The following is a 16,748-nucleotide window of genomic DNA, read 5'->3' as shown; positions in this document are numbered from 1 at the left end:
TTAAAATGGTGAAATTGTGCTTGTTCATAGACAAATCATTTCTGAATCTATGGAAATTCTGTAAAAAATCTTAACGATAATGGTTCGGGAAATATAAAACAAAGTATTGAGGCATGTTCGAAAAAAAATACTTTCATTTATAAAATGATATATCTCGAAATAATGGAAATTTTTGGTTCATATTTGGAAAAAATATTCAAAAAAGTTCAATACATGAGAGGAAAAAACATCAATTTCCAAAAAACAAGTATTTCCGAGATATAGAGAGTTAAAGTGAAGATAGCTGAAATTAAAACTCGAAAATGAAGACCAACTTTGAGGTTATGTAACTTTGAAAATATTGGAAACAAAATGGTGAAATTGTGCTTGTTCATAGACAAATCATTTCTTAATCTATGGAAATTCTGTAAAAAATCTTAACAGTAATGTATTTCCGAGATATAGAGAGTTAAAGTGAAGATACCTGAAATTAAAACTCGAAAATGAAGACCAACTTTGAGGTTATGTAACTTTGAAAATATTGGAAACAAAATGGTGAAATTTTGTTTGTTCATAGACAAATCATTTCTGAATCTATACAAATTTTGTGAAAAACTTTATCGCCAATAGTTCGGGAAATATAAGACAAAATATTAAAGCATGTATTATCAAAAATAAAAAATTTTCATTTTCTTTTTCCGTAAAAAATACGAAGACTACGAGATATCAGATATCTCAAAATGAAGAATGTCATCACCTAAGAGCATCCCATGGTATTTTCTTAACGAAACCCATATATTTCGTAACGATTTTTTCCTTTTTGATATTTTCCGCGGCGTCTCCATGCATCCGGAAAAAATCTATTTCTTTCATTTTTTTCACGTTCAAAAATGAAATGTACTCCTCTCTTATCGACTCATGGATATCTTTTTGCCCCCTTTTCGTTTTTAATGATTTATCTAGGAAAGTTTGTAACGGAATAGCGTCGTTTATCCACTGTATGATACCCAAATTCGGCGTCAACGGTATAACCTAAAACAAACAATTTTTATTAATAAAAAACAATTTTTTTTATGCTGAATAATCTCGTACCTGGTAAGTTAGAATATCTAAACCGCTGTTGGAGCAAATGGCGTCGTTCCGCAAAATGTCGTTCATTAGACAAAACATCTGCTCGATTCTTTGATCTTGTCTTATATCTTCGCCGAATTTAATCAGGAATGGATATTCTTTGGTATTCATGCCGAGCATTGTCATTTTTATTGGTTTCCTCAAAGATTCCATAATTTTCACCTGGAAATAAATCATTACCATAGACAACTTCCCGTTCCAAAGTAACGGTTCCACGTCGAGATTCTCTAATTATGATAACAAAAATAACTAACGCATCTCTAAATCTGTAAAAATATTTACTTCCCGTAATAGAGATGGGAACATCTAATTGCAAATCTGCTCAGTTATATTATAACAGTTTTATTTTCCCGTCGTAGGTCTGATAGTCACTGTGGTAGAGATGGGAATTTACACTCGCAGATGTGCCAGTTCGAAAATAACTGTTTATCGTAGAAAAAATATGTTTTGACACAGTTTGTCCCTAGGTATTGTCATAGATTTAGATTAATTTTAATTATTTCGTCACTTCACTGGAATCCGTTAATAATTAGTTTCATTTTGTAGAGATGGGAATTTATAATCGTAACTTTGCCGGTTCCGTTATAACGGATTTATTTTGTAGAGATGGAAATTCACATTTGCGCGTGTGTCAGTTCGAAAAGTTTAGATTTAAATTGATAAAAAAATGTTAAACAGCCGTTTGTATTTTCAACTAGAAATCAAAATCAATAATTTTGTCATTGTACTGAAATCTGTGAGTCATTAGTACAATTAGTAGAGATGGGAACTTTTAGTTGCAAATCTACCAGTTATTTTATAACAGCGTCAGTTCCTATGGAAATCTTACATTTATTTTTTGTTGTAGAGATGGGAATTCACAATTGCACATCTGGTAGTTCAAAAATAACAATTTAACTTTCGAAATATTCTCAAAATCATAAAATTATAAAACAATTCGTTGCTTAATATTGTCGTAGAATTGAAAAAAAAATCGTTAACGACGCCATCTCTACTTCCAACTACAAATTAATTATTTTATCGTTGCGTCGTATAGAGATGTGAACTTTTAGTTGCAAATCTACCAGTTACTTTGTAACAGCGTCAGTTCCCTTTGAAATCTTACATTTATTTTTTGTTGTAGAGATGGGAATTCACAATTGTACATCTGGTAGTTCAAAAATAACAATTTAACTTTCGAAATATTCTCAAAATCATAAAATTATAAAACAGTTCGTTTCTTAATATTCTCGTAAAACTGGAAAAAAAATCGTTAACGACGCCATCTCTACTTCCAACTACAAATTAATTATTTTATCGTTGCGTCGTATAGAGATGGGAACTTTTAGTTGCAAATCTACCAGTTATTTTATAACAGCGTCAGTTCCTATTGAAATCTTACATTTATTTTTTGTTGTAGAGATGGGAATTCACAATTGCACATCTGGTAGTTCAAAAATAACAGATTAACTTTCGAAATATTCTCAAAATCATAAAATTATAAAACAATTCGTTCCTTAATACTCTCGTAGAATTGAAAAAAAAAATCGTTAACGACGCCATCTCTACTTCCAACTACAATTTAATTATTTTATCGTTGCGTCGTATAGAGATGGGAACTTTTAGTTGCAAATCTACCAGTTACTTTGTAACAGCGTCAGTTCCCTTTGAAATCTTACATTTATTTTTTGTTGTAGAGATGGGAATTCACAATTGCACATCTGGTAGTTAAAAAATAACAGTTTAACTTTCGAAATATTCTCAAAATCATAAAATTATAAAACAATTCGTTCCTTAATACTCTCGTAGAATTGAAAAAAAAATCGTTAACGACGCCATCTCTACTTCCAACTACAAATTAATTATTTTATCGTTGCGTCGTATAGAGATGTGAACTTTTAGTTGCAAATCTACCAGTTATTTTATAACAGCGTCAGTTCCTATTGAAATCTTACATTTATTTTTTGTTGTAGAGATGGGAATTCACAATTGCACATCTGGTAGTTCAAAAATAACAGATTAACTTTCGAAATATTCTCAAAATCATAAAATTATAAAACAATTCGTTCCTTAATACTCTCGTAGAATTGAAAAAAAAAATCGTTAACGACGCCATCTCTACTTCCAACTACAATTTAATTATTTTATCGTTGCGTCGTATAGAGATGGGAACTTTTAGTTGCAAATCTACCAGTTACTTTGTAACAGCGTCAGTTCCCTTTGAAATCTTACATTTATTTTTTGTTGTAGAGATGGGAATTCACAATTGCACATCTGGTAGTTCAAAAATAACAATTTAACTTTCGAAATATTCTCAAAATCATAAAATTATAAAACAATTCGTTGCTTAATATTGTCGTAGAATTGAAAAAAAAATCGTTAACGACGCCATCTCTACTTCCAACTACAAATTAATTATTTTATCGTTGCGTCGTATAGAGATGTGAACTTTTAGTTGCAAATCTACCAGTTACTTTGTAACAGCGTCAGTTCCCTTTGAAATCTTACATTTATTTTTTGTTGTAGAGATGGGAATTCACAATTGTACATCTGGTAGTTCAAAAATAACAATTTAACTTTCGAAATATTCTCAAAATCATAAAATTATAAAACAGTTCGTTTCTTAATATTCTCGTAAAACTGGAAAAAAAATCGTTAACGACGCCATCTCTACTTCCAACTACAAATTAATTATTTTATCGTTGCGTCGTATAGAGATGGGAACTTTTAGTTGCAAATCTACCAGTTATTTTATAACAGCGTCAGTTCCTATTGAAATCTTACATTTATTTTTTGTTGTAGAGATGGGAATTCACAATTGCACATCTGGTAGTTCAAAAATAACAGATTAACTTTCGAAATATTCTCAAAATCATAAAATTATAAAACAATTCGTTCCTTAATACTCTCGTAGAATTGAAAAAAAAATCGTTAACGACGCCATCTCTACTTCCAACTACAATTTAATTATTTTATCGTTGCGTCGTATAGAGATGGGAACTTTTAGTTGCAAATCTACCAGTTACTTTGTAACAGCGTCAGTTCCCTTTGAAATCTTACATTTATTTTTTGTTGTAGAGATGGGAATTCACAATTGCACATCTGGTAGTTAAAAAATAACAGTTTAACTTTCGAAATATTCTCAAAATCATAAAATTATAAAACAATTCGTTCCTTAATACTCTCGTAGAATTGAAAAAAAAATCGTTAACGACGCCATCTCTACTTCCAACTACAAATTAATTATTTTATCGTTGCGTCGTATAGAGATGTGAACTTTTAGTTGCAAATCTACCAGTTATTTTATAACAGCGTCAGTTCCCTTTGAAATCTTACATTTATTTTTTGTTGTAGAGATGGGAATTCACAATTGCACATCTGGTAGTTCAAAAATAACAGATTAACTTTCGAAATATTCTCAAAATCATAAAATTATAAAACAATTCGTTCCTTAATACTCTCGTAGAATTGAAAAAAAAAATCGTTAACGACGCCATCTCTACTTCCAACTACAATTTAATTATTTTATCGTTGCGTCGTATAGAGATGGGAACTTTTAGTTGCAAATCTACCAGTTATTTTATAACAGCGTCAGTTCCTATTGAAATCTTACATTTATTTTTTGTTGTAGAGATGGGAATTCACAATTGCACATCTGGTAGTTCAAAAATAACAGATTAACTTTCGAAATATTCTCAAAATCATAAAATTATAAAACAATTCGTTCCTTAATACTCTCGTAGAATTGAAAAAAAAAATCGTTAACGACGCCATCTCTACTTCCAACTACAATTTAATTATTTTATCGTTGCGTCGTATAGAGATGGGAACTTTTAGTTGCAAATCTACCAGTTACTTTGTAACAGCGTCAGTTCCCTTTGAAATCTTACATTTATTTTTTGTTGTAGAGATGGGAATTCACAATTGCACATCTGGTAGTTAAAAAATAACAGTTTAACTTTCGAGATTCTCCGATATCGAACAGTTTGAATAAAAATAAAATGATACTCACTTCTGGATGAAATCCTGCTATTTTTACGTGGTACTGCGGCAAAGGCATCCGTCGTCCGTCATACTGCCCGGGTATTTCCAATTCCACATTAAGTTTATTTGCGGAAAAATTCGCCAACCACGGACAAAAATCTTTCAAAAGTTTGCTATTCGCGACATTCAACAGAGATCTCAAATTTTTAACGAATTTCGAACAAAACGCTTTGAGGGTAGACGATTCCATACCTGCAATTAAAAATGTCCCAGTATGCGATGTTGCCAAACGTACGATTTACCTAGATTTAGAGAAATGATGGGATAATGTGATGATTACAGTGTTGTCAAAAGCGGATTTTCAATTAAAACGAAGAAATGATAAAATTTCCACAGTTTTGACATACGAAAATGAATTACCGTGTTGCCAAACGTGGAATATACACCAAGTTCCGTGACTGAGAAATACATAAATATAAACAATGTTTTCAAGAGTAGTTTTTCATCCTGTTATAAAGAAAAATTAAATAATCGGCACATAGAAATTACAATGTTGCCAAACGTGGATTTTCTTCCTCAGGTACGTGTAAATTACGGCGTTGCCAAGGAGTTTTTTCGATAATCTAGCGATCTAGCGGTGTTGTCAAATGTACGTTTCCCTAAATGTGGGTAAATTGGGTAAATGTTCGATTTTTTATCGATGGAAACTTACCAGACATATTCTCGAAGTTTTTTCGAAACTTTTTGATGTCCTTGAAAATATTTCCCTGCATATTTTTCGCGTTTTCGCTACCGCAGTCCGGTACGAAAATATCGTCCATAACGGCCTTTACATATTTTCGAACACTATCGGCGTCTGTGGAATTTTCGATTTTGCGCAAATGATATATGAGGATATTGGCAGGTACGCTGACGTAGGATAACGCCTTGAGGAATTTGTTGACGTTTTCGTCCTTCAATAATAATTCGTCCAATCTGAGAACCGCGAAAAAAAAAAAACAGAAATTTAATTCATAACAAAATTATCCGGAGCCTGACCTGTTCAAATATACCAATTTTTTTACTATCAGTTCGTTGCCGGTGATTTTACGAAAATTGCGACGTTGCCAAATGTAATATTTTTTCTCAAATATAGGGAAATGAGGGAATGGAAAGATCGAGATGTTGCCAAACGTCATTTTTTTGAAATATGTAGAAATGAGAGGAGGTATATGCAGAAAAATATAGAAAGTCCACGAAATTGAAAGTACTATAATGAAAATTTGAAAAAAGAATAGTAAAATTGGCATAGATAAACATAAAGAGTGCGACGTTGCCAAAGTGAGTTTTTCCTTCATATATACGAGACATATCGACGTTGCCAAATGTAATATTTTTCCTCAAATATAGGCAAATGGGGGAATAGAAAGATTAAGATGTTGCCAAACGCAGTTTTCCTACAATCTGGAGAAAAAAAAGTGCGGCGTTGTCGAACGTATTCCCTTTTCGTCAGATGTAGAGTAATTAAGAGAAATATGAAGAATACAATGTTGCCAAACGTAATTTTCCTAAAGTTTGAGAGGATTTCATTATAAAAGTATACGGAAATTAAACAAAGTTTTCATATAATTGAAAAATTCGAAATTGTGATATTGGGAAATTTGGATTTTCCTCACATGCGGAAAAATTGTGGTAACCATTAGAAAATTGCGATGTTGTCGAAGGAACAGTTTCCGTAAATCTGGGGAACTTGAAGAAACAGTTAAAAAGGAAAAGAAAAGTTGGGTTACGATGTTGTCAAACGCGATTTTTTTTCTTAGATTTGGGGAATCAGAAGAAGGAATTTGAAATATGAAAAATTATTTGATATCCAAACAGAAACATTCGCGGATTATGATATAAACAATGCGATGTTGCCAAAGTGAGCGTTTTTTTACATTCGGTCTATTGCAACGTTGCCAAATGCGTTTACGTGCCTCAAATATAGAGAAACGATGTTGCCAAACGTCATTTTCTTGAAATACGAAATAATGAGATATGCAGAAAAATACAGAAATTTTTTCGAAATTGACATGCAGAATGATATCGAAAATCTAGTTTCTCGAAAAGGCAATTTTTCTTTCCGAATAATGTAAATGGAAAAATTGCGATGTTGCCAATGAAAAATTAACATAGAAAATGGAACAATTGTCGAAATAGAGCTTAACGAGATTTAAATGCGACGTTGTCAAACGTAGTATTTTTTCTCAGATGTGGGGAAATTAAGGGATATCAAGATTTAGATGTTTCTGGAGAAAAAAAAGTGCGGCGTTGTCGAACGTATTCTCTTTTCGTCAGATGTAGAGTAATTAAGAAATATGAAGATTGCAATGTTGCCGAAAGTATTTTTTTCCTCAAACTTTTTGGAAAACGAATAACAGGAAGATCACAATGTTGCCAAACGTAATTTTCACCAAATCTGAAAGTGTCCGACATGTTTTTCCAATAATTAAGAAAGGAACCGGAAAATCTCAATATTTTCCCTTATTTAGAAGATTGCGACGTTGCCGAACGTATTTTTTTCCTCAAACTTTTTGGAAAACGAACAGCAGAAAGATCACAATGTTGCCAAACGTAATTTTCACCAAATCTGATGGTATTCGACATATTTTTCCAATAATTAAGAAAGGAACCGGAAAATCTCAATATTTTCCCTTATTTAGAAGATTGCAACGTTGCCGAACGTATTTTTTTCCTCAAACTTTTTGGAAAACGAACAGCAGAAAGATCACAATGTTGCCAAATGTAATTTTCACCAAATCTGATGGTATCCGACATGTTTTTCCAATAATTAAGAAAGGAACCGGAAAATCTCAATATTTTCCCGTATTTAGAAGATTGCGACGTTGCCGAACGTATTTTTTTCCTCAAACTTTTTGGAAAACGAACAGCAGAAAGATCACAATGTTGCCAAACGTAATTTTCACCAAAACTGATGGTATTCGACATGTTTTTCCAATAATTAAGAAAGGAACCGGAAAATCTCAATATTTTCCCGTATTTAGAAGATTGCGACGTTGCCGAACGTATTTTTTTCCTCAAACTTTTTGGAAAACGAATAACAGAAAGATCACAATGTTGCCAAACGTAATTTTCACCAAATCTGAAAGTGTCCGACATGTTTTTCCAATAATTAAGAAAGGAACCGGAAAATCTCAATATTTTCCCGTATTTAGAAGATTGCGACGTTGCCGAACGTATTTTTTTCCTCAAACTTTTTGGAAAACGAACAGCAGAAAGATCACAATGTTGCCAAACGTAATTTTCACCAAATCTGATGGTATCCGACATGTTTTTCCAATAATTAAGAAAGGAACCGGAAAATCTCAATATTTTCCCGTATTTAGAAGATTGCGACGTTGCCGAACGTATTTTTTTCCTCAAACTTTTTGGAAAACGAGCAGCAGAAAGATCACAATGTTGCCAAACGTAATTTTCACCAAATCTGATGGTATTCGACATATTTTTCCAATAATTAAGAAAGGAACCGGAAAATCTCAATATTTTCCCTTATTTAGAAGATTGCAACGTTGCCGAACGTATTTTTTTCCTCAAACTTTTTGGAAAACGAATAACAGAAAGATCACAATGTTGCCAAACGTGGTTTTTCTTTCTTAGAATCGAACTAATACATAGATTACAATGTTGTCGAGTTTAATTTTTCGCAAATATGGGAAATTATCCGATATCCAAACGGAAACATTCGCGGATTATGATATAAACAATGCGATGTTGCCAAAGTGAGCGTTTTTTTTTACATTCGGTCTAATGCAACGTTGCCAAATGCGTTTAAGTGCCTCAAATATAGAGAAACGATGTTGCCAAACGGAATTTTCACCAAATCCGAAGAAAAATTTGACGATTTCTACACAGAAAGAAACGTTTTCGGGAAAACGTCGTCGTAGTATGCGAATAAACGAAGATTACGGTGTTGCCGTACGTTTACGAACCTCTCTATTAACGACGCAGCTTCGACTCGAACTTCGTTATCGGTAAATTTGTAATTATCCTTACTTATCCTGTAAGGATACATAATAGCTTGCGGATAAGTTTCGGCGATTCTTCTTATTACGTCCGATATGGCGAATAATTTTGAGGAATCGACGTTGGCTAATAATTGCGGTATCCAACCTAAGAACATCCAAACGGGCACCTTTTCGGCCTAAGAACAAACCAAAAAAAAAGAAGAATCAAGAAAAATACGGCGTAAAATGACGGTCGGGATTTCGAAATCTCACCTCTACCGTAAAAACGTTCCTGTATTCGCCTCCGAGATCGTCCAGCATCAATAAACAAGGAAACATCCGTCTCGCTTCGACGGAATTCATCCTCATGGCGCGTAGTACGAACAAAATTAAATCGACGTTTCGTTCGCTACAATTTTTATCGATTACGTATTGGGCCAATTTGGTATAAGCCTTGGAAACCGCTGCGTCGTACGTATCGGCGGTGAATTCTTCGCGATCCATCGTTTCGTCCGTACAATTTTCCACGGTTTTTTTGAAAATGCTCCAGCCGTAGTTTTCGATGTCGGCCACCGAATCGATTCGGCCGTTTAACGTGATCGATAATTGTTCTTGGAAATTTTGGAAAAGTTCGTTGCTAGCGTTCAAAATTTCGGTTGTAGTAACGAGGGCGTCGAAAATTTTGCCGCTCGAAGACAATTTTACGGTTCCTTCGGTTGCGGTTTGTAGGAGATTTTCTGAAATGGAAGAAAATTGAAACAAAACAGAGAATAAAAAGTGAAAATCAACAGAAATTGGTCGAGATTAAGTCGTAAATAGAAAAAAACGCGGAAGAAACTAGAGGGAAATACATAAGAGAGGAAAACGAAGTAAAAAGAAAACAAAATTGAGATAATGAGGACGGGGAGAGCACGGGAAAGTAAATTACAATGAAAAAAATACATTGAACAATGAAATGACACGAGGATATACGTGAGAAGATCAAAGAAAGGAAAGGAAGAGGTGAAAGAGATTGAAAAAGAATGAACCAAATTAGTATTCACATAAATGGGAATTGTACTACGAACGAAAGAGAATCTGAAGAGAATTGGGCGATAAATTGTGAGGAAACGAATAGATAAAACAATAAAAGGAAGTAAAACGATGGTTATGAGGGGGCGAAAAGGAAGAAAAAAGCAAAAAACAAACGAGAATTAAAGCGAAAATGAATTAAAACACGAACGAAAAGAACAAAGAGAATTCTGAAGAGAATTGGACGATAAATTGTGAGGAAACGAATAGATAAAACAATAAAAGGAAGTAAAACGATGGTTATGAGGGGGCGAAAAGGAAGAAAAAAGCAAAAATCAAACGAGAATTAAAGCCAAAATGAATTATAACACGAACGAAAAGAATAAAGAGAATCTGAAGAGAATTGGACGATAAATTGTGAGGAAACGAATAGATAAAACAATAAAAGGAAGTAAAACGATGGTTATGAGGGGGCGAAAAGGAAGAAAAGAACAAAAAACAAACGAGAATTAAAGCGAAAATGAATTATAACACGAACGAAAAAAATAAAGAGAATCTGAAGAGAATTGGACGATAAATTGTGAGGAAACGAATAGATAAAACAATAAAAGGAAGTTAAACGATGGTTATGAGGGAGCGAAAAGGAAGAAAAAGCAAAAAACAAACGAGAATTAAAGCGAAAATGAATTAAAACACGAACGAAAAGAACAAAGAGAATCTGAAGAGAATTGGACGATAAATTGTGAGGAAACGAATAGATAAAACAATAAAAGGAAGTAAATCGATAGTTATGAGGGGGTGAAAAGGAAGAAAAGAACAAAAAACAAACGAGAATTAAAGCGAAAATGAATTAAAACACGAACGAAAACGATAAAGAGAATCTGAAGAGAATTGGGCGATAAATTGTGAGGAAACGAATAGATAAAACAATAAAAGGAAGTTAAACGATGGTTATGAGGGGGCGAAAAGGAAGAAAAAAGCAAAAAACAAACGAGAATTAAAGCGAAAATGAATTAAAACACGAACGAAAAGAATAAAGAGAATTTGAAGAGAATTGGGCGATAAATTATGAGGAAACGAATAGATAAAACAATAAAAGGAAGTTAAACGATGGTTATGAGGGGGCGAAAAGGAAGAAAAAAGCAAAAAACAAACGAGAATTAAAGCGAAAATGAATTAAAACACGAACGAAAAGAATAAAGAGAATTTGAAGAGAATTGGGCGATAAATTATGAGGAAACGAATAGATAAAACAATAAAAGGAAGTAAAACGATGGTTATGAGGGAGCGAAAAGGAAGAAAAAGCAAAAAACAAACGAGAATTAAAGCGAAAATGAATTAAAACACGAACGAAAAGAACAAAGAGAATCTGAAGAGAATTGGACGATAAATTGTGAGGAAACGAATAGATAAAACAATAAAAGGAAGTAAATCGATAGTTATGAGGGGGTGAAAAGGAAGAAAAGAACAAAAAACAAACGAGAATTAAAGCGAAAATGAATTAAAACACGAACGAAAACGATAAAGAGAATCTGAAGAGAATTGGGCGATAAATTGTGAGGAAACGAATAGATAAAACAATAAAAGGAAGTTAAACGATGGTTATGAGGGGGCGAAAAGGAAGAAAAAAGCAAAAAACAAACGAGAATTAAAGCGAAAATGAATTAAAACACGAACGAAAAGAATAAAGAGAATTTGAAGAGAATTGGGCGATAAATTATGAGGAAACGAATAGATAAAACAATAAAAGGAAGTAAAACGATGGTTATGAGGGGGTGAAAAGGAAGAAAAGAGCAAAAGACGAACGAGAATTAAAGCCAAAATGAATTATAACACGAACGAAAAGAATAAAGAGAATTGGGCGATAAATTTTGAGGAAACGAATAGATAAAACAATAAAATAGAGTAAAACGATGGTTATGAGGGGGTGAAAAGGAAGAAAAGAGCAAAAAATAAACGAGAATTGAAGCCAAAATGAATTATAACACGAACGAAAAGAATAAAGAGAATCTGAAGAGAATCGGGCGATAAATTGTGAGGAAACGAATAGATAAAACAATAAAAGGAAGTAAAACGATGGTTATGAGGGGGCGAAAAGGAAGAAAAGAGCAAAAGACGAACGAGAATTAAAGCCAAAATGAATTATAACACGAACGAAAAGAATAAAGAGAATCTGAAGAGAATTGGGCGATAAATTGTGAGGAAACGAATAGATAAAACAATAAAAGGAAGTAAAACGATGGTTATGAGGGGGTGAAAAGGAAGAAAAAAGCATAAAACACAAGCAGGAAGTGAGATAAATGAATATAAGAAGAATTTAGGGCTGTGTTGCAAGACGTTGAATAGATTGGACGATAAAACAAGACAAATATATTTATAAAAAGCAAAAAACAGTGGAAATGAGATGGTGGAAGGAAAGAAGAAGATTGTACCTTGAACAACGAGGATAAAGGTAAATTGAGATCTGTATTACAAGAAAACAAATAAACAGAACGAAGGAGGCGAGGGAAATGGGATAATAGAATACAAAAAGAAGAAAAAGGTAGGAAAGAAACGAAAATTTAGGCGTTCTCATCACAAATAACAACGATAGAGAGAAACATAAAACAGATGAACGAAGAATAACAAAAAAAATGAGTGAAATAAACAACGAAAACGCGTGTGAAATAATTGAAAGGGGAATTAAAAAGGAAACAAAAGTAAAAACTCATTCAAATGGAAAATGTAATTGATAAAGAACGAGAATTAAAGGAACCTCGGATGATTTGAGAGATGATATAAAAGAAAACGACGAGACAGAACGATAAGAAGAAGGGAAACAAAGGAAAGGAGATAATACAAAGAAAGAATTAAAAGGAAGGGAAAAGTACGAAACAAACAAATAAATTGAGTAAAAAGGCGTCTTGGTCGTAAAAAACGATGACAAAGACAAACAAAAAACAATTTAACAAAGAATTAGAAGGAAATCAGTAGAATAAACAATGAAAGGAGATAAAATAATGGAAATTAGGTGGAAAAAAAGAATTTAAAAGCGAAAAAAAATGAAAATTCATGAAAAAAAAAAAGAGTAGAACGAAGTTATCCACAGATGAATTGAAACATCAACTGAAAGAAAACGAGAAGACAAAACGATAAGAAGAAGGGAAACAAAGGAAAGGAGATAATACAAAGAAAGAATTAAAAGGAAGGGAAAAGTACGAAACAAACAAATAAATTGAGTAAAAAGGCGTCTTGGTCGTAAAAAACGATGTCAAAGACAAACAAAAAACAATTTAACAAAGAATTAGAAGGAAATCAGTAGAATAAACAATGAAAGGAGATAAAATAATGGAAATTAGGTGGAAAAAAAGAATTTAAAAGCGAAAAAATGAAAATTCACGAAAAAAAAAGAGTAGAACGAAGTTATCCACAGATGAATTGAAACATCAACTGAAAGAAAACGAGAAGACAAAACGATAAGAAGAAGGGAAACAAAGGAAAGGAGATAATACAAAGAAAGAATTAAAAGGAAGGGAAAAGTACGAAACAAACAAATAAATTGAGTAAAAAGGCGTCTTGGTCGTAAAAAACGATGACAGAGACAAACAAAAAACAATTTAACAAAGAATTAGAAGGAAATCAGTAAAATGAGGATGATCGATGAAAGGAGATTAAACAGTGATAAGGGAAAAAGAAAAACAAACGAGGAACCGAGGGAAAGTGAAAGAATTATCGACAGAATGTACCCGGAGAGGCGTGGAGGAAAACGGGGCCAAAAAAAAAATCGAATAAACACACTTACGAAAAGTATCGACGCCCTTGAGGAAAAAATTTATTTTATCCGCGACGTCGTTCGCCATATTCCCCTTCAAAACGTAAATACTCCCTTTGGCTTCGTTCAATTTGGGATGATCTCGATGCAAATAAGGCCCCATGTATTTTTTGGCCATAGAAAAATTGCCCGCGTCCGCCGCGTAATTGATCAAATCGATGTCCATGGAAATTTTCGTTTTATCCAACAAACGGACGTTTTCCTCGACGTCCAACCCCTCGATTTTCCCCAATTTATCTTTCAGAATATCAACGAACTGTTTCCTGTATAGAAGTTTAGTTTCGGCCAGAAGCACCGAAGGCGGTCGCGGTGCGTTCGATCTACTCGACCATTTTCCGATGAAACTTTTCAATTTAACGTCGATATCGTCGGTGAAATTATTGAAAAAATCGATGAAATCCGATATTTCCGCGACGTTTCGTAATCCGAGTAAATTTCGGTACCGCTGCGACTGAAACATCGGATTCAATATTTGCCAGTTGGCCAAGAAGTGCTTGGAACACGTCTTCGAGTACCGATCGGCGGTCGGTATGTCTCCTTCGCTCAACCACAGGGCGCACAGCTCCTCGGCAAAGCGACCGTTCAGATAATCCAATTTTTTCGAATCCTTCAAGCAACCGTTCAATTCGTCCAAAAATTCCACCTCGGAACTCCGTCGGAACAATTCGTTTTTGACTCGAGAGGTTATGTACCACGGCAGAAGTTTCCGTTTGGCCCATTCGTCGTTCCACAAACCGTCCCACGTATTCTCGTTATCCACTACCGATTTAATCGCCCTCGGGATTTCTCCCCATTCCCCCAAATTGGCGAAACACTTGAAATACGAATCGTAGTAAAAATCTTTTTTATTTTGCGATTCTTCTTCGTGTATCAATTGTTTATATAAATTCGAGGCTTCCCTGTATAAACATTTCGATTCGAAAGTTACGGCTTTTTGGAATGATTCCTTGCGGTCCATTTTTTCTAAAAAAATCGCTTTCACCACGTCCCAGTCTTCCAATTCTTTATATAACCTATAAAAAAAATAGTTTGCGGAACTAAATTTAAATTTTTATAGGTTGGTACACTGTAATTGGTGTCAAATGACAACTGTCAACAAATTCTATTTGGAGGTTATGAATCCTATTAATTTCTTTTGTTATGTTCGTACAATTGACATTTTTTTTAGTGTAGAATCTATTATCCAACGTTTCACGAAATTTGATGAATTTTTCTTATATTCGTTATGGATTTTTTTATTATTTTTTACTCAAAATTCATTATTTCTGGTAATTTATGGAGTATTAAGTTTGACACGCTTGTCAACCGTCAACTGTCAATTAGAAAATAAGTGCTATCGTTATTTAGAGGTTATGAACTTTGTAACTGTTGTTTTTTGGTGGATTTTTGTTTCCACAGTTCCTTGTTTCTAAAGGATTCGAAAGCGTAAAATTTGATAAACCAAAATCCACCAAATTTGACATACTTGTGATTCTTTTTTTTATTTTTTGTGTTTCTATTTTTATTTACAAAGTTGTCACGCCTGTCAACTGACACGACTACCACCAAAACAAAAAATTCTATAGTTATTTGGAGGTAATAACCCTAATTACTTTTGACATTGATTTTTTTTGTTATGATTTCAATGTGTGTAGAACAGTATAAAATTATCACTGTTAGCTTTGGAATATTATTTCTACTTTTTCTATTCGTAGAACAGTACAAATTCACGTCATTACTTCATTTTATGTATGTAGGACAGTCCAAAAACCATATCTGTTAGTTTTGGAATACTATTCCTACTTTCCATGTTTGTAGGACATAACAAAGTAACGCCATGACATCTTTTTATGTATGTAGGACAGTAGAAAGCCTTTTATATTGTCTTAAAGATGATACTACATCATTTTACATCTGTAGGACAGTACAAAGAGATTACTGTGCTACTTTTTATTCATGTAGGACAAAAAAAAACCATCGTTGTTAGTTTTAGAATGTTTTTTCTGGTTTTTAAGTTTGTAGGACAGTATAAAGTGAGTCAATTACTTCTTTTTATGATTGTAGGTCAGTAGAAAGCCTTTGCTATTGTCTCAAATATGATACATCATTTTATATATGTAGGACAGTACAAAGAGACTACTTTACTGCTTTTTATGAATGTAGGACAGTTGAAAGCCTTCGCTATTGTCTTAAAGATGATACTACATCATTTTACATCTGTAGGACAGTACAAAGATATTACTGTGCTGCTTTTTATGTATGTAGGACAGTAAAAAACCATCGTTGTTAGTTTTAGAACATTTTTTCTGCTTTATAAGTTTGTAGGACAGTATAAAGTGAGTCCATTACTTCTTTTTATGATTGTAGGACAGTAGAAAGCCTTTGCTATTGTCTTAAAGATGATACTACATCATTTTACATCTGTAGGACAGTACAAAGAGATTACTGTGCTCCTTTTTATGTATGTAGGACAGTAAAAAACCATCGTTGTTAGTTTTAGAACATTTTTTCTGCTTTTTAAGTTTGTAGGACAGTATAAAGTGAGTCCATTACTTCTTTTTATGATTGTAGGACAGTAGAAAGCCTTTGCTATTGTCTTAAAGATGATACTACATCATTTTACATCTGTAGGACAGTACAAAGAGATTACTGTGCTCCTTTTTATGTATGTAGGACAGTAAAAAACCATCGTTGTTAGTTTTAGAACATTTTTTCTGCTTTTTAAGTTTGTAGGACAGTATAAAGTGAGTCCATTACTTCTTTTTATGATTGTAGGACAGTAGAAAGCCTTTGCTATTGTCTTAAAGATGATACTACATCATTTTACATCTGTAGGACAGTACAAAGAGATTACTGTGCTCCTTTTTATGTATGTAGGACAGTAAAAAACC

At 33.1% G+C, this 16,748-nt stretch overlaps 1 protein-coding gene across 2 annotated transcripts in view; it reads right to left on the bottom strand.

Moving 5' to 3' along the window:
* Window positions 1-16,748, bottom strand: part of LOC130453324 (DNA-dependent protein kinase catalytic subunit-like) — a 37,938-nt gene that overhangs the window by 2,455 nt on the left and 18,735 nt on the right. For both annotated transcript variants that reach the window (XM_056792990.1, XM_056792991.1), the window contains 7 exons: window positions 13,849-14,891; window positions 9,330-9,793; window positions 9,042-9,253; window positions 5,786-6,048; window positions 5,102-5,325; window positions 1,072-1,272; window positions 737-1,011 (listed from right to left, as the gene is read on the bottom strand). In XM_056792990.1, the coding sequence (XP_056648968.1) occupies window positions 737-1,011; window positions 1,072-1,272; window positions 5,102-5,325; window positions 5,786-6,048; window positions 9,042-9,253; window positions 9,330-9,793; window positions 13,849-14,891 (2,682 nt within the window). The remainder of the gene's footprint in view (window positions 1-736; window positions 1,012-1,071; window positions 1,273-5,101; window positions 5,326-5,785; window positions 6,049-9,041; window positions 9,254-9,329; window positions 9,794-13,848; window positions 14,892-16,748) is intronic.

The sequence above is a fragment of the Diorhabda sublineata genome, chromosome 2 (assembly GCF_026230105.1).
Source record: "Diorhabda sublineata isolate icDioSubl1.1 chromosome 2, icDioSubl1.1, whole genome shotgun sequence".
NCBI lineage: Eukaryota > Metazoa > Arthropoda > Insecta > Coleoptera > Chrysomelidae > Diorhabda > Diorhabda sublineata.
This window is presented reverse-complemented; position numbering and strand designations above follow the sequence as displayed.